Source organism: Hemiscyllium ocellatum, chromosome 31 (genome assembly GCF_020745735.1).
Source record: "Hemiscyllium ocellatum isolate sHemOce1 chromosome 31, sHemOce1.pat.X.cur, whole genome shotgun sequence".
Classification (NCBI taxonomy): Eukaryota; Metazoa; Chordata; class Chondrichthyes; order Orectolobiformes; family Hemiscylliidae; genus Hemiscyllium; species Hemiscyllium ocellatum.
The window spans coordinates 336,734-356,088 of record NC_083431.1 but is presented as its reverse complement, the minus strand read 5'-3'; the positions used below and the strand labels follow the sequence as shown (position 1 = coordinate 356,088).

General features: G+C 43.5%; 1 protein-coding gene across 1 annotated transcript in view; it reads left to right on the top strand.

Annotated features, from left to right (window-relative positions):
- LOC132830416 (integrin alpha-E-like) overlaps positions 1–19,355 on the top strand; it is a 396,956-nt gene that overhangs the window by 48,715 nt on the left and 328,886 nt on the right. The window contains exon 5 of the mRNA XM_060848093.1: positions 1,907–1,974. Within this exon, the coding sequence (XP_060704076.1) occupies positions 1,942–1,974 (33 nt within the window). The 5' untranslated portion in view covers positions 1,907–1,941. The remainder of the gene's footprint in view (positions 1–1,906; positions 1,975–19,355) is intronic.

The following is a 19,355-nucleotide window of genomic DNA, read 5'->3' as shown; positions in this document are numbered from 1 at the left end:
GACCAATACACTTGGCAAAAACGCCTTGTGTAAGGGCCTTGAACAAATTTCATGTAATTTTATGCTATTCTTATCACACGCTCAAGGACAAAAGCTGGGAAATATTTGAGTTCCTTGTTTTCTCATTCCTTTGTCGTGGATATAATTGCTTACTGTCTTTATGTTTCCATTAGCTTTTTTGCTGAATTCTACTGCTTGCAAGGTCAGGTTGAATGTTTGCCAAGTTCAGCAAAGCCAAGCTGTCTCCACTGCAGAATTCAGCAAAGTGTTTGCAAAGTTCAGCAAAGTATTAAATTTAGCAACGTATTCTCTTTCAGATTTCATAGTAAATGTTAATTTTGTTAATTTTCCATTTCAAGATTAAATAGAAATCTTGTTTTAGGGGACTGAAGGTTTCCTGTAGGAATACAGGTGAGGATAAAATCATCAAGGAGAAGCTGGCAACATTTGGAGAGATTTAAAAACAAATGAGGACAAGGGTAATCAGTAGAGCTTGCAGTAATGGTAATATTTGGGAAGGGGAGGTCATGATAGAAAGCATTGGCGAGCCCGATGGATGGTTGTTGTGAGGTAAGATGGGAGGACCTTTGGACTGGAATTGGGACCAAATGGAAGATCAGTGAAAGATTAAAATGAAAATGATAAAGCCACTAAAGTTTGTCAGAAGAAACTGAAAGTCAGGACAGAGATGTCAATAATGTAGAAAGGAAAGAGAGCAGCTTTAGTAATAGCTTGCAAGTGGTGGAAGGGTATTGGCTTAGTGCTAAGCATCTATTGCCCTCTGCAGTGAATTCCGAAACTGCCACCAAATTCCCTGAGCTAAATATTCACTCAGGCTGTGTCTCACTGCAGATGTGTTCACTCATTCCTGACCACGCATAGCTTATTGGTCATGTGCTTTCAACAGATCATCTCTCAGATAGAACTGAGGTGAGTTAAGATGACTCACACTTGTTAAGCTTCCATTGTAATCACCACCGATTAAGGCCCTATTCAGAGTTAAGGTGATTGACTACTCAGTTTATGCTGCATTTCATGACAGCGAACTGCTGGGCAATTTTCCACATTGTAGGGTCAATCATGAACAATGGGAGGAATTGTGGACAGCTTTGGAACAGATAAAATAATGTTTATCTCTTTTATGCATGTTTTCTTGGTAGTGTGGATGTAGAGAGAGATCTTGGAGTCCATGTGCATAGACCTCTGAAAGTCGCCACCCAAGTTGATAATGCTGTTAAAAGGCATATGGTGTATTAGGTTTAGTTTGTAGAGGGATTGAATTCCAGAGCCACAATATCATGCTGCAACTATACAAAGCACTGGTGCGGCCACACTTGGAAAATTGTGTATAGTTCTGGTGGCCATATTTCGGGGAGGATGTGGAAGCATTGGAAAAGGTGCAGAGGAGATTTACCAGGATGGTGCCTGGTCTGGAGGGAAAGTCTTATGAGGAAAGGCTGAGAGATTTGGGTCTGTTCTCATTGGAAAGAAGAAGGCTAAGAGGGGATTTGATAGAGACATCCCAGATGATCAGAGGATTAGATAGGGTAGATAGTGAAAGTCTTTTCCCTTGGATGATGACGTCAGCTTGTACAAGGGGGCATAACTACAAATTGAGGGGTGATAGATTTAAGACAGATGTCAGAGGCAGGTTCTTTATGCAGAGAGTGGTAAGGGTGTGGAAATGCCCTACCTGCTAATGTAGTCAACTCAGCCACATTAGGGAGATTTAAACAATCCTTAGATTAGCACATGGATGATGATGGGATAGTGTAGGGGGACGAGCTGAGAATAGTTCACAGGTCGGCGCAACATCGAGGGCCAAAGGCCCTGTTCTGTGCTGTATTGTTCTATGTTCTATGTTCCTATTATATAAAGTGACAATCTCTTGTTTTGTCTTTTCCAGAAGCTGAGAAAACTCGTATCAGGCCTGGCTTCACCATGGCTATCAGCCTTTTGCCCTCACAATTCTTGGTAAATATGAAATACTGCATAATACACTTGTTAATATAGATTAATGGGATTATAGCCAAGATACAAATTTGGCTGAGACAGAAAGTAGAGTATGGTAGTGAATTGTTGTTTTTTTAGACTGGGAAATGTATACAGTGGTGTTCACCAGAGCTTAGTATGAGAATACTTCTCTTTTTGATTACGTATTAATGGTCAGGATTTGGGTGTGAATTGGATGATTTTAAAACTTACAGGTGAAATGCAATTCTAAAATGTAGTGAGCAATGAAACCATTGTAGTAACAAAATAAGATGCAGGTCCATTATGCAGGGCAGACATACGGAGATGAAATTTAATGCAGAAAAGTGTGATACGATTAATTTGATAAGAAGAATCAGGAGAGTGTGAATAAAGACTTATGGTAAAAATTGAGGGTGTTCACAAAGTGGGCATGAGCACGACAAGAGAGAATGCAAACAGATTAGAAAAGATAATAAAAAAGACAAAACATGTAAAATACTCTGCTGACACATAAATAAACAAAAAGGAAAAGCAGGATGGGAATAAAACATAAGAACATAGGATTTAGGAACAGGAGAAAGTCATTTGACTCTTCAAGCCTGCTCTGCCACTGAATAATATCATGGCTGACCTGATTGTGGCCTGAATTCCACATTCCTGAATTCCCCTTCTCACTTCCTGATATTGTCTTACTCCCTCACCCATAATTCTTGACTGACTGGTCTATCAAAAATCTATTCAACTTAGCCTTGAAAAAAAATTCAATGATCCATGCTCCATTGTGTCCCAAGGAAGAGAATTCCACAGGCTCTGAAAAATCTCATCTCCATCATAAAACGGAAACCTTTTATTCTCAAATTGTGACACCACATTCCAGTCTCCACCACAAGAAGAAATGTCCTCCAGAAATCCACCTTATTCAGTCCTCTTCTTACACATATGAGTCTGGGAAATTAATAATGAATGATAAAGAGATGGCAGATGAATTGAACAGATATTTTGTGTAAGTCATCGCTCGAGAGGATTTGAGTAGCATTCCATAAATTGTTGTAAATCAGGAATTGAAATGGAAGGAGGAAATCATGAAAAGTAGGGGATTCAGACATGCTATTCCTACTGAATCCCCGATGATCAACGTCCTGAGGGTAAGTGATCTCGAATTCTGCAACTCACTTCCGGTCTCCTCATTTCCTGACGAGCATTTACAAGACATATGTCAGGAGTGTAATGGAATAGTCTCCACTTGTCTGTATAAGTGCAGTACCAACAGCACTCAAGGAGCACGACACTATCCAGGACATGTAACCCATGTGACTGGCATTACATCTATTCCCTCCAACACTGATGCACAGTGTCAACAGTGTGTACCATTTGCAAGATGCACTGCAACAACTCACCAAGACTCCTTTGATAGCATCTTCTAAACCCATGAAACTTAGAAACATAGAAAATAGGTACAAGAGTAGGCCATTCGGCCTTACAAGCCTGCACCACCTTTCAATATGATCATGGATGATCATGCAATCTCAGTATCCCATTCCTACCCTCCCCCCATACCCCTTGCTCCCTTTAGCTTGAAGGGCCCTGTCCAACACCCTCCTGAATATATCCAATGAACTGGCTCCAACAGTTTCCTATGGGATAGAATTCCACAGGTTCACATCTCAGTCCTGAATGGCTTACCCCTTATTCGTAGACTGAGACCCCTTGTTCTGGTCTTGCACAACACTGAGAACATTCTTCCCACATTGGGCCTGTCCAGTCTCATCAGGATTTTATATGTTTCTATGAATTCTCCCTCATTCTTCTAAATTCCAGTGAATACAAGCCCAGTTGATCCAATCTTTCCTCATATGTCAAGATTAGAGTGGTGCTGGAAGAGCACAGCAGGTCAGGCAACATCCGAGGAGCAAAACCCCCTGATCCTCACCTTCCATCCCACCAACCTCCGCATAAACCACATCATCCGCCGACATTTCCGCCACCTACAAACGGACCTCACCACCAGGGATATATTTCTCTCCCCACTCCTATCTGCTTTCCGGAAAGACAGTTCCCTCTGTGACTACTTTGTCAGGTCCACGCCCCCAACAACCCACCCTCCCCTCCTGGCACCGTCCCCTGCCACCACAGGAATTATAAAACCTGTGCCCATACCTCCCCCCTCACCTCCATCCAAGGCCCCAAAGGAGCCTTCCACATCCACCAAAGTTTCACCTGCACATCCACCAATGTCATTTATTGTATCCGTTGCTCCTGATGTGGTCTCCTTTACATTGGGGAGACTGGACGCCTTCTTGCAGGGCGCTTTAGGGAACATCTCCAGAACATCCGCAACAATCAACCACACCGCCCATTGGCCGAACATTTCAACTCCTCCTCCCATTCTGCCAAGGACATGCAGGTCCTGGGCCTTCTCCACTGCTACTTCCTCACTGCCTGATGCCTGGAGGAAGAACGCCTCATCTTCTGCCTCGGAACAATTCAACCCCAGGGCATCTGTGGACTTCACCAGTTTCCTCATTTCCCCACCCCGCACCTTACCCCAGTTCCAACCTGCCAGCTCAGCACTATCCACATGACCTGTCCTACCTGCCAATCTTCCTTCCCACCTATCCACTCCACCCTCCTCTTCAACCTATCACCTTTATCCCCCTCTCCATCCACCTATTGCACTCCTAGTTACCTTCTCCCCTGCACCACCCCACCCTCCCATTTATTTATCCATCCTGGAGGCTCCCAACCTCATTCCTGATGAAGAGCTCCTGCCCGATAAGTCGATTTTCCTGCTCCTTGATTGCTGCCTAACCTGCTATGCTTTTCCAGCACTACTCTAATCTTGACTCTAATCTCCAGCATCTGCAGTCCTCACTTTCAACTTTCCCCAAATGTCAATCCAGCCATCCTGGGAATCAGTCTGGTGAACCTTCGCTAGACACCCTCAATAGCAAGGATTCCCTTCCTCAGACGAGGAGACCAAAATTGCACACAATACTCAAGTTGTGGCCTCACCAAGGCCCTGTGTAACTGCAACAAGATATTCTTCCCTTACCTTGCCTTATGGCAAGAACTGAATGACATCAAAGGTTCTAAAAAGAAACAATGCAAGATATCAGACGATGACATATCTCTCAACGCCTTCTATGGTCACTTTGAGCAGAATTTCAGTGGAGAGATAACACCTATTCCGACAAGTCCTGACGATCCTATCTCAACAGTCATTGCATCAGAGGTCAGATCATTTTTCCTTCGTGTGAATCCAAGGAAAGCAATGGGAGCAGATGGAGTACCAAGCCGTGCACTCAGAGCATGCGTAGATCAACTGGCAGAAGTCTTCTCAGACATCTTCAACCTCTCCCTGTAGCAGGCCACTGTCCCTGCCTGTTTCAAGAGGGCCAACATCATCCCTTGCCTAAGAAGGCTCATGAAGCATGTCTCAATGACTACCGCCCAGTGACCCTAACTTCGGCGGCCATGAAGTGCTTTGAAAGGCCGGACATGGCATTAACCAACTCCAGCTTCCCACTATTCTTGACCCATTCCACTATCAGACCAACAGATCCACGTCAGATAATATATCACTTGCCCTTCACTCCTCCCTAGAACATCTTGACACCAAGAACAGCTATGTAAGAATCCTCTTCATTGACTACAGTTCAGCCTTCAACACTATTATCCTCTAAGACCGATTAATAAACTTAGTGATATCAGAGTAAGCCCCACTTTCTGCAACTGGACCCTCAGTTTCCTGATCATAAGCCACAATCAGTGAAGATTGGGGATAATATTTCATTCTCACTAACACTCAACACTGGAACCCTCCAGGGGTGCGTACTCAGCCCCCTACTGTACTTGCTGTACACCCATGACTGTTACCAAATACCAGACTAATGCCATTTACAAGTTTGCTGATGACACCATCATAGTTGGACGAATCTCAGATGGCGAAGAAACAGACTACAGACGGGAGGTGGAAGACCTGGAAAAATGGGGCACTGAGATCAACCTAGCTCTCAATGCCGGCAAAACCAGGGAACTCATTATTGACTTTCGGTGGGATGTTATCCATGCCCCCTACATATTAACAGCACAGAAGTGGAACGAGTGGAGAGCGTCAAGCTTCTGGGAGTGGCTATCCACAACAAACTTTCTTGGACTCTTCATGTTGACACACTGGTTACAAAGGCCCAACAATGTCTCCTTCCTCAGGCAGCTGAGGAAATTTGGCACAACGGCAAATACCCTTGCTAACTTTTATAGGTGTGCCATCGAGAGCATTCTGTCTGGATGTATCAGTACCTGGTATGGCAACTGTACCATTCAAGATTGGAGATGGTTACAGAGAGTGATGAACTCGGACTGAACAATCATAAAAGCCAACCTCCCATCTAAAGAATCCATCTACCAGGCCCGCTGTCAAGGAAAGGCCGCCAGCATTCACAAAGATCCAGCCCATCCTGGCAATGCTTTTCTACAACCTCTACCATCAGGGAGAAGGTACAAAAGCCTGAACACACGCACCAGTTGGTTTCATAAAGTGTCTACCCTACAGTTGTTAGAATACTGAATGGCGTCACAAAATTCTTGACATTTGCCTGTCCCTGTGTTTTTGTTTTTACTGCTATTTACCTATTATTTACTTGCCTATGCTACTTAACTATGTAATCTGCCTGTATTGCTCATAAGACAAAGGTTTTCACTGTGCCTTAGTACACGTAACAATAAATTAAATTCAATTACTCCGATACTCAAATTCTCTCGCTATGAAGGAAACCATGCCATTATCTTTGCTCACTGCCTGCCTCACCTGCATGCTAACCTTCAGCGACTGTTAAATATGATACCCAGGTCTTGTTGCACCTCACCTTTTCCTGAAGTGCCACCATTCAGATAATAATCTGCCTTCCTAAATTTGACACCAAAGTAGATACCTCACACTTATTTATATGATATTGCATTAGTCAAGTATTTGCCTACTGAGCTAGTCTGTTCAAGGCACCCTGCAGCGTCTTAGCATCCTTACAGTGAACACTGCCACCCAGCTTACTGTCACCTGCAAATGTGGAGATTGTACATTCAATTTCTTTGTTCAAATCGTTAACAGCTGAGCTTGCAGAACTGAACTCTGTGGCACTCCACTCATCACTGCCTGCCACTCTGAAAAGAACCCACTTATTCCAACTCTCTGCTTCCTGTCTGTCCATGTCATCCTTCACCTCCGATACCATGAGCTTCAATTTTCCTTACTAATCTCTTCTGTGGGACCATTTTTGGAAGTCCAGATGCACAGAATCTACTAATTCACCATTGTCTACTCTACTGGTCACATCCTCAAAAGAATCCAGAATTTTGGTCAAGCATGTTTTCCCTTTAGTGGACCGATTCTATCACCGCTTTCCAAAAACTCAGTTATTACATCCTTAATGATTAAGCATTTTCCCCATGACCAATGTCAGGCTAGCTGGCCGATAATTCCCCCTTTTCTCTCTCTCTCCTTTTTTTTCGAGTGTGGAGTTACATTAGCTACCGTTGAGTCCATTGGAAAATAGACATTTCTAGAGTGGAAAATGCTGGAATATAATCATCAATGCTTCTACTATTTCTAGTGCCACTTCATTAAGTAAGACAGACCCAAACTATATTTTCAACTGGTCTGCCATTTCTTTGTTGTCCATTATGATTTCACCTGATTTTAACTATAACATTTTAACTCTTATATTTGTCTTCACCAGTCTTTTTCTCTTCACAGATCTAAAGAAGCTATTGCAGTCAGTTTTTATGTTTTCCACAAGCTTACCTTCATATTCTATTTTTCTTTCCAACTGAAACACTTTGTCTTCCTCTGCTGAATTTTAAATTTCTCCCAGTCCTCGGGTTTGCTGCTTTTCCTGACCAATTTTAATGCCTCCTCTTTGACTCTAACACTATTCCTAATCCCTTAAGTATCCTTGGCCAGTTTGTTCTAGCTCATGCATGCCTCATACCATCAAAGTTAGTTTTTTTTTAAATTACGGACCCTAGTTTCATATTTAATTGCATCACTCTCTATCTTAATGAAGAATCCTACCATATTCTGGTCAATCTTCCCCAAAGGATCTCATACCACAATGTTGCTAATTAATCCGCTCTCATTACACAGCACCGTCTAGGATGACTTGCTCTCTAGTTGGTTCCTTGACATATTGATAAAGGAAACCACCCCTCATACATTCCAGGAAATGTTCCTTCATGGCATTGCTACCAGTTTGATTAGTCTAATCAATATGTAGATCGAGATCACTCAAAATAACTGCTCATGCAAATCTAATTTTCTTTTTGATACAGTTCCCAACATCACAACAACTTCTGATGGTCTGTGCACAACTCGACTAACATCTCTTTCCCTGTGGTGTTCTGCAGCTCCACCTATACAGATTCCGCATTGTCCTGGCTAATGTCCTCCCCTACTATTGTATTAATCTCTTCCTTAACCAGCAACACTACCTCACCACCCTTTTCTTTATGTCTGTCTTTCGCAAATGTTGAATTCTAATCCTTGGTCGCGCTGGATCTATGTCTCTGTGATCCCTGTTACAACATATACATTAACAACTGTTGCGCAATTAATTTTTCCACCTTATTGTAAATTCTCCACGCATTGAAACATAGAGCATTCAGGCTAAATTTTTTGACATTTATTGCCCTCTTAGAGTCATTGTGAAAAGTGACCTATTTGATTGTCTATGGTTTCTCTGCCTTCCACTTTCACTTTTCCTTTTACTGTCCTTTGTTTCTGTCCCTATTCTACTTTCCTCCGATTTCCTGCAGTGGTTCCCATTCCCCTGCCATATTAGTTTAAATCCTCCCCAGCATTACCAGCGAACACTTCGCCCAGGACATTGGTTCCAGTTCTACCAGGTGCAGACCGTCCAGTTTCTATTGGTCCCAACTCCCCCAGAACTGCTTCCAATGTCCCAGGAATTTGAATCCCTCTCTCTTGCACCATCCTTCAAGCTCCGTATTCATCTTCACTTTGCTGCCATTCCTGCTCTGACTAGCACATAGCACTGGTAGCAATCCTGAGATTACTATCTTTAGGTCCTATGTTTTAGTTTAACTCTTAATTCCCTAAATTCAGCTTCTAGGACTTCATCACTTTTTTTAACCTACATCATTCATACCTACATCATGCACCACAGTGACAAAGTGAGGCCTGCAGATGCTGGAGATCAGAGTCAAAAGGTGTGGCACTGGAAAAGCACAGCCCCCTCTCCCCGCACCCACCTGCCAGTCGCAGAATGTCCTGTAGCCACTCCAAGACATCCTTGACCCTTGCATCAGTGAGGCATCAATAGACAATAGACAATAGGTGCAGGAGTAGGCCATTCAGCCCTTCGAGCCTGCACCACCATTCAGTGTGATCATGGCTGATCATTCCTAATCAGTATCCGTTTCCTGCCTTATCTCCATAACCCTTGATTCCACTATCTTTGAGAGCTCTATCCAACTCTTTCTTAAATGAATCCAGAGACTGGGCCTCCACTGCCCTCTGGGGCAGAGCATTCCACACAGCCACCACTCTCTGGGTGAAGACGTTTCTCCTCATCTCTGTCCTAAATGGTCTACCCCGTATTTTTAAGTTGTGTCCTCTGGTTTGGCACTCACCCATCAGCGGAAACATGTTTCCTGTTGCCAGAGTGTCCAATCCTTTCATAATATTATATGTCTCAATCGGATCCCCTCTCAGTCTTCTAAACTCAAGCGTATACAACCCAGTCGCTTAAGTCTTTCAGTGTAAGGTAATCCCTCCATTCCAGGAATTGACTTCGTGAACCTACGCTGCACTCCCTCAATAGCCAGAATGTCTTTCCTCAAATTTGCAGACCAGAACTGCATACAGTACTCCAGGTGTGATCTCACCAGGGTCCTGTACAGCTGCAGAAGCACTTCTTTGCTTCTATACTCAATTTCTCTTGTTATGAAGGCCAGCATGCTATTAGCCTTCTTCACTACCTGCTGTACCTGCATGCTTGCCTTCATTGACTGGTGTACAAGAACACCCAGATCTCTCTGTACTGCCCCTTTACCTAAATTAATTCCATTGAGGTAGTAATCTGCCTTCCTGTTCTTGCCACCAAAGTGGATAACCATACATTCATCCACATTAAACTGCATCTGCCATGCATCTGCCCACTCTCCTAACTTGCCCAGGTCACCCTGTAATCTCCTAACATCCTCATCACATTTCACCCTGCCACCCAGCTTTGTATCATCAGCAAATTTGCTAATGTTATTGTTGATACCATCTTCTATATCATTAACATATATTGTAAAAAGCTACGGTCCTAGCACGGATCCCTGTGGTATCCCACTGGTCACTGCCTGCCATTCCGAAATGGAGCCGTTAATCACTACCCTTTGTTTCCTATCAGCCAACCAATTTTCAATCCAATCTAGTACTTTGCCCCCAATACCACTCACTAACATCCTGTGTGGGACTTTATTAAAAGCTTTCTGAAAGTCCAGGTACACTACATCTACTGGATCTCCCTCATCCATCTTCAGAGCATCATACCATTCTGGACTCTCATTTGCAGCTGCAGAAATGCCTATCGATTCCCCTCCTATCGATTCCCCTTACATCTATTCCACTATCACTGTAGTTCCTGCACTCCTATGCAGCAGAGCCAGTCATGGTGCCCTGAACCTTGCTGCTGCTATCTTTCCCTGGTGAGCTATCTCCCCTACCAGTATCCAAAATGGTATACCTGTTTTGGAAGGAGTTGACTGCAGGGGACCACTGGACTGCCTTCCTCTGTCTGTTGGTCACCCATTCCCTATCTTCCTCAGTAATTTTATTTGTGATGTGGCTAACTTACTGAACATGCTATCCACAATTCCCTTAGCCTTATGGATGCTCCAAAGTGAATCCATTCACAGCTCCAGAGCTGTCAAGCGGTCAGGCAGGAGCTGCAGCTGGACACACTTCCTGCATGCAAAGGAGTCTTGGACATCAGAACTGTCCCTGAATTCCCACATCACACAGAGGAGCATGACACAGGTCTGGGATCTCCTGCCATGACTTAACTTTTAAGTTAACAACAGTAGAAAAGCAAAGAGAAAATAAGAGAGAAGAAAAACTACTTACCACTCACTTACCTGCTGCTTGTGACTTCATGGTTAAACTTCCTTCTACTTCTCCTTTACCTTTGTGTCTTCAGCAGCTACAGTAGTTTGTACATTCTCTGACTGCCTTACTTTGCTGCTGCTCGCCCTCCTCACTGAAACCCGACATTTACCTAAACCTCCAGCAGTACTTCAACCACAAAGCTGCCCTTCTCAAAATGTCTGCAGTGTGAACTCTAACATCTTGAAGAACAAGGGCAGTAGATACATGGAAATGCTACCACCTACAAGTCACTTACATCACGACATAAAATTGCACCACAGCTACATCACTATTGCTGGGTCAAAGTACAAGAGCCACCTTTCTTATAATATTTAAAATTTACCAAGGGTATCAAATTGGCTGGTGGTAGTGGTGTGGGAGATGTCAGGTAGATGTGTACGGTCAGTACTGAGAAGGACTACAACATATTAATGGATTCATTGAAGAATGGGATGTAATGAATAAAAGGACTTCAGCACAATTAAGTGTAAGGAAATATCTATTGGTTTGATGGATTGGGAGTCACATAATACTTTAGAAAGTAAGAGCTGAACTTTATCCTAGAGGCTGAAGATGCAAAGCTGGCGCCACAAACAGGTGGCAACTCTAATTTTGCTAGCAGGAGACCCAGAGAAGCATTGTGGTTAACTAATTGCAATTATTTGAGAGTTGCCTTTAAAAGTTGCCAGCCATTCAATGCGATATGATCAACATTCTAGGAGTTACCACTGACCAGAAACTGAACTGGAGTAGCCATTAAGTACTGTGGCTATAAAAGCTGGGCAGATATTTGAAATCCTGTAGCAAGTAACTCACCTCCCCACTTGCCTGAATGAACATAGAATATAGAAAAGTACAGCATAGAACAGGCCCTTAGGCCCATGATGTTGTGCCGAGACATAATTCTAATGTAAAATAGAGTAACTTAACTAACGCACCCCTCATCTCACTGCTATCCATGTGCATGTCCAGCAGTCGCTTAAATGTCCCCAATGACTTCGCTTCCACAACCTCAGCTGGCAATGCATTCCATGCATTCACAACTCTCTGCGTAAAGAAGTGAGTGCAGCTTAAACAGCACTGAAGAAGCTGAACTCCATTCAGGATGAAGCAGTCTGCTTGATTGACAGCACAACCACAGCAGTCCCTCTACCACCGATATTACATACCAGCAGTTGTGTACAATCTACAAGACGCACTACAGAAATTTATCTGAACTCCTTAGTCAGCACTTTCCAAACCCACAACCAGTGCTGTCTTGACGGAAAAGTCTTGTAAATACATGGGAACATCTGCAAATTGACCTCCAAGCCAGTCACCATCTTGACTTAGAAATATATTGCCTTTCCTTCCGTGTTGCAGGGTCTCAATTCTGGAACTTCCGTTTATCAGTGGATCCAAACACTCCATCCACTCATCACAGGAATTCCTAGACAACATTAAGAAGATAAACATAGACAAGAATAAATAATGGTCTCATTTGATGTAATGGCACTGTTCACTTCAATTGACAAAACTCTAGCCAGAGAGACAATAGCCATCTTCCTGAACAAACAGAACAGACAACACAATGGGAACCTATCAACAAGGACTGCATACTCAAACTACTAGACTGGTGCTTAACAACACAATTCACATTCAACAACCAAATATATGAACAGATCAATGGGACATCTATGGGCTCACCCATCTCTGGGCTCATAGCAAAAGCAGTGATGCAAAGACTAGAGCAAACAGCCCTTGCACAAATCCAACCCAAACTCTGGATCTAGGTACATGGACGACACTTTTGTTATCATTAAGAGAACAAAAATCAAGAACACACATGAGTGTCAGTGTGGACTTGTTGGGCCGAAGGGCCAGTTTCCACACTGTAAGGAATCTAATCTAAATCTAAAATCAACACCATGCTCACAGGGATCAGATTTATGAGAGAGGAGGAAACCAACAATCAACTCCCATTCCTGGATGTGATGGTAGAAAGAACATATAACAGCGAATGCACCACAAAAATGTACAGGAAAGCCACACACAAACCAGGTCCTGAACGACAACAGCAACCACCCAAACACACTGAAGAGAAGCTGCATTAGGACCATCTCCAAAAGGGCTACAACACACTGCAGTACACCCAACCTATGAAAGGAAGAAGGGAACACCTCGAGAGTATTTGCCTAGAACAAATGTCCCCGCAGCTTCATCTGCAGATGCCTTACAGACAAACAACACGACAAGGACATACCATGAACTAACTCACTAGCCACGCTACCTTACACAAAAAAAATGTCTTGTAACTGACAGCCAGACTTCTCCGACTGCTGAGATTCGTGACAGTCCATAAACTGACAGCCACACTCAGACAACAACTCACCAGGATGAAAGACTTGTGCCCATTATGTGCAAGTAATTTACAATATTCCATGCAAAAACTGCATGAAACACTATACAGGACAAACTGGCAGACAATTAGCAATCTGCATCCACAAACACCAACGAGCCACTAAATGCCATGACCAGCTGTCTGTAGTAGCCACACAGGTGACAGGACCACAAATTCAACTGCGATAACACAACTATCATAGGACAAACCAGAGGATGGCCAGAGAATTTCTAGTAGCATGGCACTCATCCAAGGACTCCATCAACAAGCACAAAGACTCTGACCTAATATACCAGCCACTACAATGAACAATTGGAATCGGCAACCGGAAGCAGCAAGAACAGAACCAATAAATTCCAGAAGACACAGTACAGCAGCTCTTCACAAGAGGCTCAAAAGCACTGAAGATGTCACCAAGACAGGGGACAAATCAACTTCCCAGCTTGGCGAACATATCCACAACAATAACTTCCTCCCTTACAGAAATTTGGGTCTTCCTGCACTACAGGGATTGCAGTAAATTAAGAAGACAGTTCACCACCACCTTCTTAAGGGAAATTAACGATGGGCAAAAAATGATGACCCAGCTAACAGCACCTAATTCCTATGAATGAATTATTTTTAAAAATGGCTTAGTTGGATTCATTCTGTCTGGTCTATCCATCAGTTTTTACTTCAAAGAACAAAGAAAATTTACAGCCCAGGAACAGGCCCTTCAGCCCTCCAAGCCTGAGCCAATTTAAATCCACAGTCTAAACCTATTGCCCAATTCCTGAGCATCTGTATCCTTCTGCTCGCCATCTACTCATGCATCTGTCCAAACACATCTTAAATGCATCTACCATGCCTGCCTCGACTACCTCTGCTAGCAATGCAGTCCAGGCACCTAGCACCCTCTGTGTAAAGTACATGCAGCGTGTATTCCCCTTAAATCTTTCACCTCTCACCTTGTCTATACCCTTGATGATTTTGTAGACTTCAATCAGGTCCCCCCTCAATTTCCTTTTTTATAATGAAACTAACCTACTCAACTTCTCTTCATAGTTAGCACCTTCCATACCAGGCAACATCCTTATAAACCTTTGTGCACACTCTCCAAAGTGTCCACATCATTTTGATAATGTTTTCTATTTTCAAATAGAACATGGAATATTACAGCGCAGTACAGACCCTTCAGCCCTCAATGTTACACTGCCCTGTGAAATCAACCTGAAGCCCATCTAACCTAAACTATTCCATTCTCATCCATATGCCTATCCAATGACCATTTAAATGCCTGTAAAGTGGGTGAGTCTACAACTGTTGGAGGCAGTACGTTCCACGCCCCTACTACTCTCTGAGTGAAGAAACTATCTCTGACATCTGCCCTATATCTGATCACTCCTCAGTTTGAAGCTATGTCCCCTCATGCTAGCATCACCGTCCGAGGAAAAAGGCTCTCACTGTCCACCTGATCTAACCCTCTGATTTTCTTATATGTCTCAATTAAGTCACCTCTTAACATTCTTCTCTCTCATGAAAACAGCCTCAAGTCCCTCAGCTTTTTTCGAAAGACCTCCCTTCCATACCAAGCAACATCCTAGTAAATCTCCTCTGAACCCTTTCCAAACCTTCCACATCCTTCCTACAGTGTGGTGACCAGAACTACATGCAATACTCCAAGTGTGGCCCCACCAGAGGTTTATACAGCTGCAGCATGATCTCATGGTTCCGAAACTCAATCCCTCTACTAATAAAAGCTAACATACCGTTTGTCTTTTTAACAGCCCTATCAATCTGGGTGGCAACTTTGAGGGATGTGTGTACTTGGACATTGAGATCTCTATGCTCATCTCCATGATCAAGAATCTTATCATTCACCCAGTACTCTGCATTCTTGTTACTCCTTCCAAAGTGAATCACCTCACACTTTTCTGCATTAAACCCCATTTGCCATCTCTCAGCCCAGCTCTGCGGCTTATCTCTGTGTCCCTCTGTAACCTACAACATCCTTCAGCACTATCCACAACTCCACTGACCTTAGTGTCATCCACAAATTTACCAACCCATCCTTCTACGCCCTCATCCAGGTCGTTTATAAAAATGACAAACAGCATTGGACCCAAAACAGTACACCACTAATAACTGAACTTCAGGGTGAACATTTCCTATCAGCCACCACCTTCTGTCTTCTTTCAGCTAGCCAATTTCTGATCCAACCTTCAATCTCATGCCTCTCTATTTTGTGCAGTAGTTGTATAACCATGGGGAACGTTATAAAACACCTTACAGAAATCCGTACAAACCATATCAACAGCTTTACCCTCATCCACCTGTTTGGCCACCTCAAAGAACTCAATAAGGTTTGTGAGGCATGACTTACCCTTCACAAAACTGTGTTGACTATCCCTAATCAACTTACTCCTCTCTAGATGATTATAAATCCTAGCTCTTATAACCTTTTCCAACATTTCTCCCACAACTGAAGTAAGGCTCACTGGTCTATAATTGCCAGGGTTGTATGTACTCCCCTTCTTGAACAAGGGGACAACATTTGCTATCCTCCAGTCTTTTGTCATTCCCATTGACAATGAGAAAATAAAGATCAAAGCCAAAGGCTCTGTAATCCCGCCCCCCGCCGGCTTCCCAGAGAATGCTAGGATAATTTCTATCCAGCCCAGGGGACTTTTTTTTTCACACAGAATTTCTAACACCTCCTTCAAATGAACCTCAATCCCATCTAGTCTGGTAGCCTGTTTCTCAGTATTCTCCTTGACAACATTGTCTTTTTCCAGTGAAAATACTGATGAAAAATATTAATTTAGTTGTTCCTCCACGCACAACTTCCCACTGCTATCCTTGATTGGCCCTAATCTTACTCTAGTCTTTCTTTTATCCCTTGTATACCTAAAGAAAGCTTTAGAGTTTTCCCTGATCCTATCCGCCAATAACTTCTCATGTCCCCATCTTGCTCATCTTAGCTCTCTCTTTAGGTCCTTCCTGGCTACTTTGTAACTCTCAATCACCCTAATTGAACCTTCACATCTCATCCGAACATAAGCCTTCTTCTTCCTCTTGACAAGAGAATCAACTTCCTTCATAAACGCCGGCTCGTGCACTTGACAACCTCCTCCCTGTCTGACAAGTACATACTTAACAAGGACTGACAGTGGCTGTTTCTTGAATAAGCTCCACACTTCTATTGTGCCCGTGCCCTGCACTTTCCTTCCTCATCCTGTGCATCTTAAATCTTGTCTAATTGCAACGTAATTGCCTTTCCCCCAACCGGAGTTCTCACCCTGTGATGTATACCAATCCCTTTCCATCACTAAAGTTAAAACATAACTGAATTGTGGTCTCTGTTACCAAAGTGTTCACCTACCTCCAAATCTAATACCTGGCCGGGTTCATTACCCAGTACCAAATCTAATGTGGCCTCACCCCTTGTTTGCCTGTCTACATACTGTGTCAGAAAATTCACCTGAACCCAATGACCAGTCTGAAGTACTTGAACTATTGTATTCCCAGTCAATACTTGGGAAGTTGAAGTTCCCACAACAACTGCCCTATCATTTTTGCTCCTATCGAGAATCATCCTTGCTATCCTTTCCTCTAAGTCTCCGGAACTATTTGGAAACCTATTGAAACTCCCAACAGGATGACATCCCCTTTCCTGTTTCTAATCTCAGTCCATACTGCCTCAGTTGATGAGTCCTCAAACGTCCTTTCAACAGTTGTAATACTGTTCTTGATTAACTATGCCACACCACCATCTCTTTTACCATCTTCTCTGTTCTTACTGAAACATTTAAATCCTTAAATATGCAGCAACCATTCCTGTCCCTACTCTACCCATGTCTCTGAATTGGCCACAACATCGAAATCCCAGATACCAACCCATGCTGCAAGTTCACCCACCTTATTCTGGATGCTCCAGGCGTTGAAATAGATACACTTCAAACTAACCTCTTGCTTGCTGGTGCCCTTTTGCAACCCTGAAACCTTATGTTGGATATCCCTCCTCTCAGGAGAAAATGAGGTCTGCAGATGCTGGAGATCAGAGCTGAAAATGTGTTGCTGGAAAAGCGCAGCAGGTCAGGCAGCATCAAAGGAACAGGAAACTCGACGTTTCAGGCATAAGCCCTTCATTCCTGATGAAGGGCTTATGCCCGAAACGTCGAGTTTCCTGTTCCTTGGATGGTGCCTATCCCTCCTCTCATTCTCCTGTCTACTTAAACTACAGTTTGCGTTCCAATCCCCCTGCTGAATTAGTTTCAACCCACCCAAAGAGCATTAGCAAATTTCCCCTCCCCCAAAGGTATTGGTACCCCTCTGGTTCAGGTGTTGACCAATCTGTTTGTAGAGGCCCCACCTACCCCAGAAAGAGCCCCAATTATCCAGCAATCCAAAACCCTCCCTCCTGCACCATCCCTGGAGCCACGTGTTCAACTCCTCTCTCTCTCCCTATTCCTCGGCTCGCTAGCACATGGCACGGGCAACAAACCAGAGATAACAATTCTGTTTATCCTAGCTCTAAGCTTTCACCCTAGCTCCCTGAATTTCTGCATAAAATCCTCATTTGTCTTCCTACCTATGTCATTGGCCTATGTGGACCACGACCTGGGGCTGCTCCCTCTCCCCCGCATGGATCCTGAAAACACGATCAGAGACATCACGAATCCTGGCACTCGGGAGGCAACACACCAATTGTGAGTCTCTCTCATTCCCACAGAACCACCTGTCTGTCCCCCTAACTTTGAAGTCCCCAATGACTAATACTGTGCTCCTCTTCCCCCTTCCCTTCTGAGTAACAGGGACAGACTCTGTGCCAGAGACCTGTGCCCCATTGCTCACCTCTGGTAAGTCATCCACCCAACAGTATTCAAAACGGTATACTTGTTGTTGAGGGGAATGTCCACAGGGGATCCCTCCCCTAACAGTAACCCATCTACTTCCTTTTTGTACCTGCGGTGTGACTACCTCCCTGTAACTCCTCTCAGTAACCCTCTCTGCCTCCCAATTGATTCAAAGTTCATCCAACTCCAGCTTCAGTTCCCTAACGGGGTTTTGAGGAGTGAAGTTGGGTGCACTCCCCGCAGATGCAGTTAGCAGGATACATTGGTGGTGACCCTTACCTCCCACATTCTGCAGGAGGAACATTCAACTGCCCAAACCTCCATTTCCACTACTCTAAATTCCCAACGAGCCTCCTGAAAACTAAAACAGAGGGGAAGAAAAGATTAGTCACCTTGTCAATCCGGCTCACAGAACCTTTTTTTTGGTTAGATATAATGGCAGAAAGACGTTGGTTTTGCCAGTCTTCAATCCTTACACTCCATCACCCAGGGATTGATTAAATTCAAGGAGCAAAGGGAATTGGTGCTACAAGTACACCAAGTATTAAATGTAGGCTAGCCTGAATTACAAAATGACAAGAATTGCGGATGCTCGAGGTCCTTGAGAAGAGTCACTGAACCTGAACGATCAACTCAGATTCCTCTCTGCAGATGTTGCCAGATCTGCTGGGTTTTTCCAGCAATTTCTGTTTTTGTTGCTTTGGCTGAAGTGAATTTCTTGTTTCTGTGCTTTAACTTCCATATAATTTTTCATACTAGAAGGAAAAAATGTGCAGGATTACAGGCAAATTAGAAGTAGAATTAGGTTTTGTTGTTATGTGTACTCAAGTGCAGTGATACAGGAGTACAGTCAAAAGTCTACAATGTTATCACACAGTGTCATCTTAGGTATAAGGTACCTAGGTACAAATCTTAGTTAAAGAGTAGAAAAATAAAGAAATAAGTTAAAAGTTCAACATTACCGCTCTTGTCAGTATAAAGCAGTAAATAAAAATAAAGTTAAAAGTTCCAACTTACA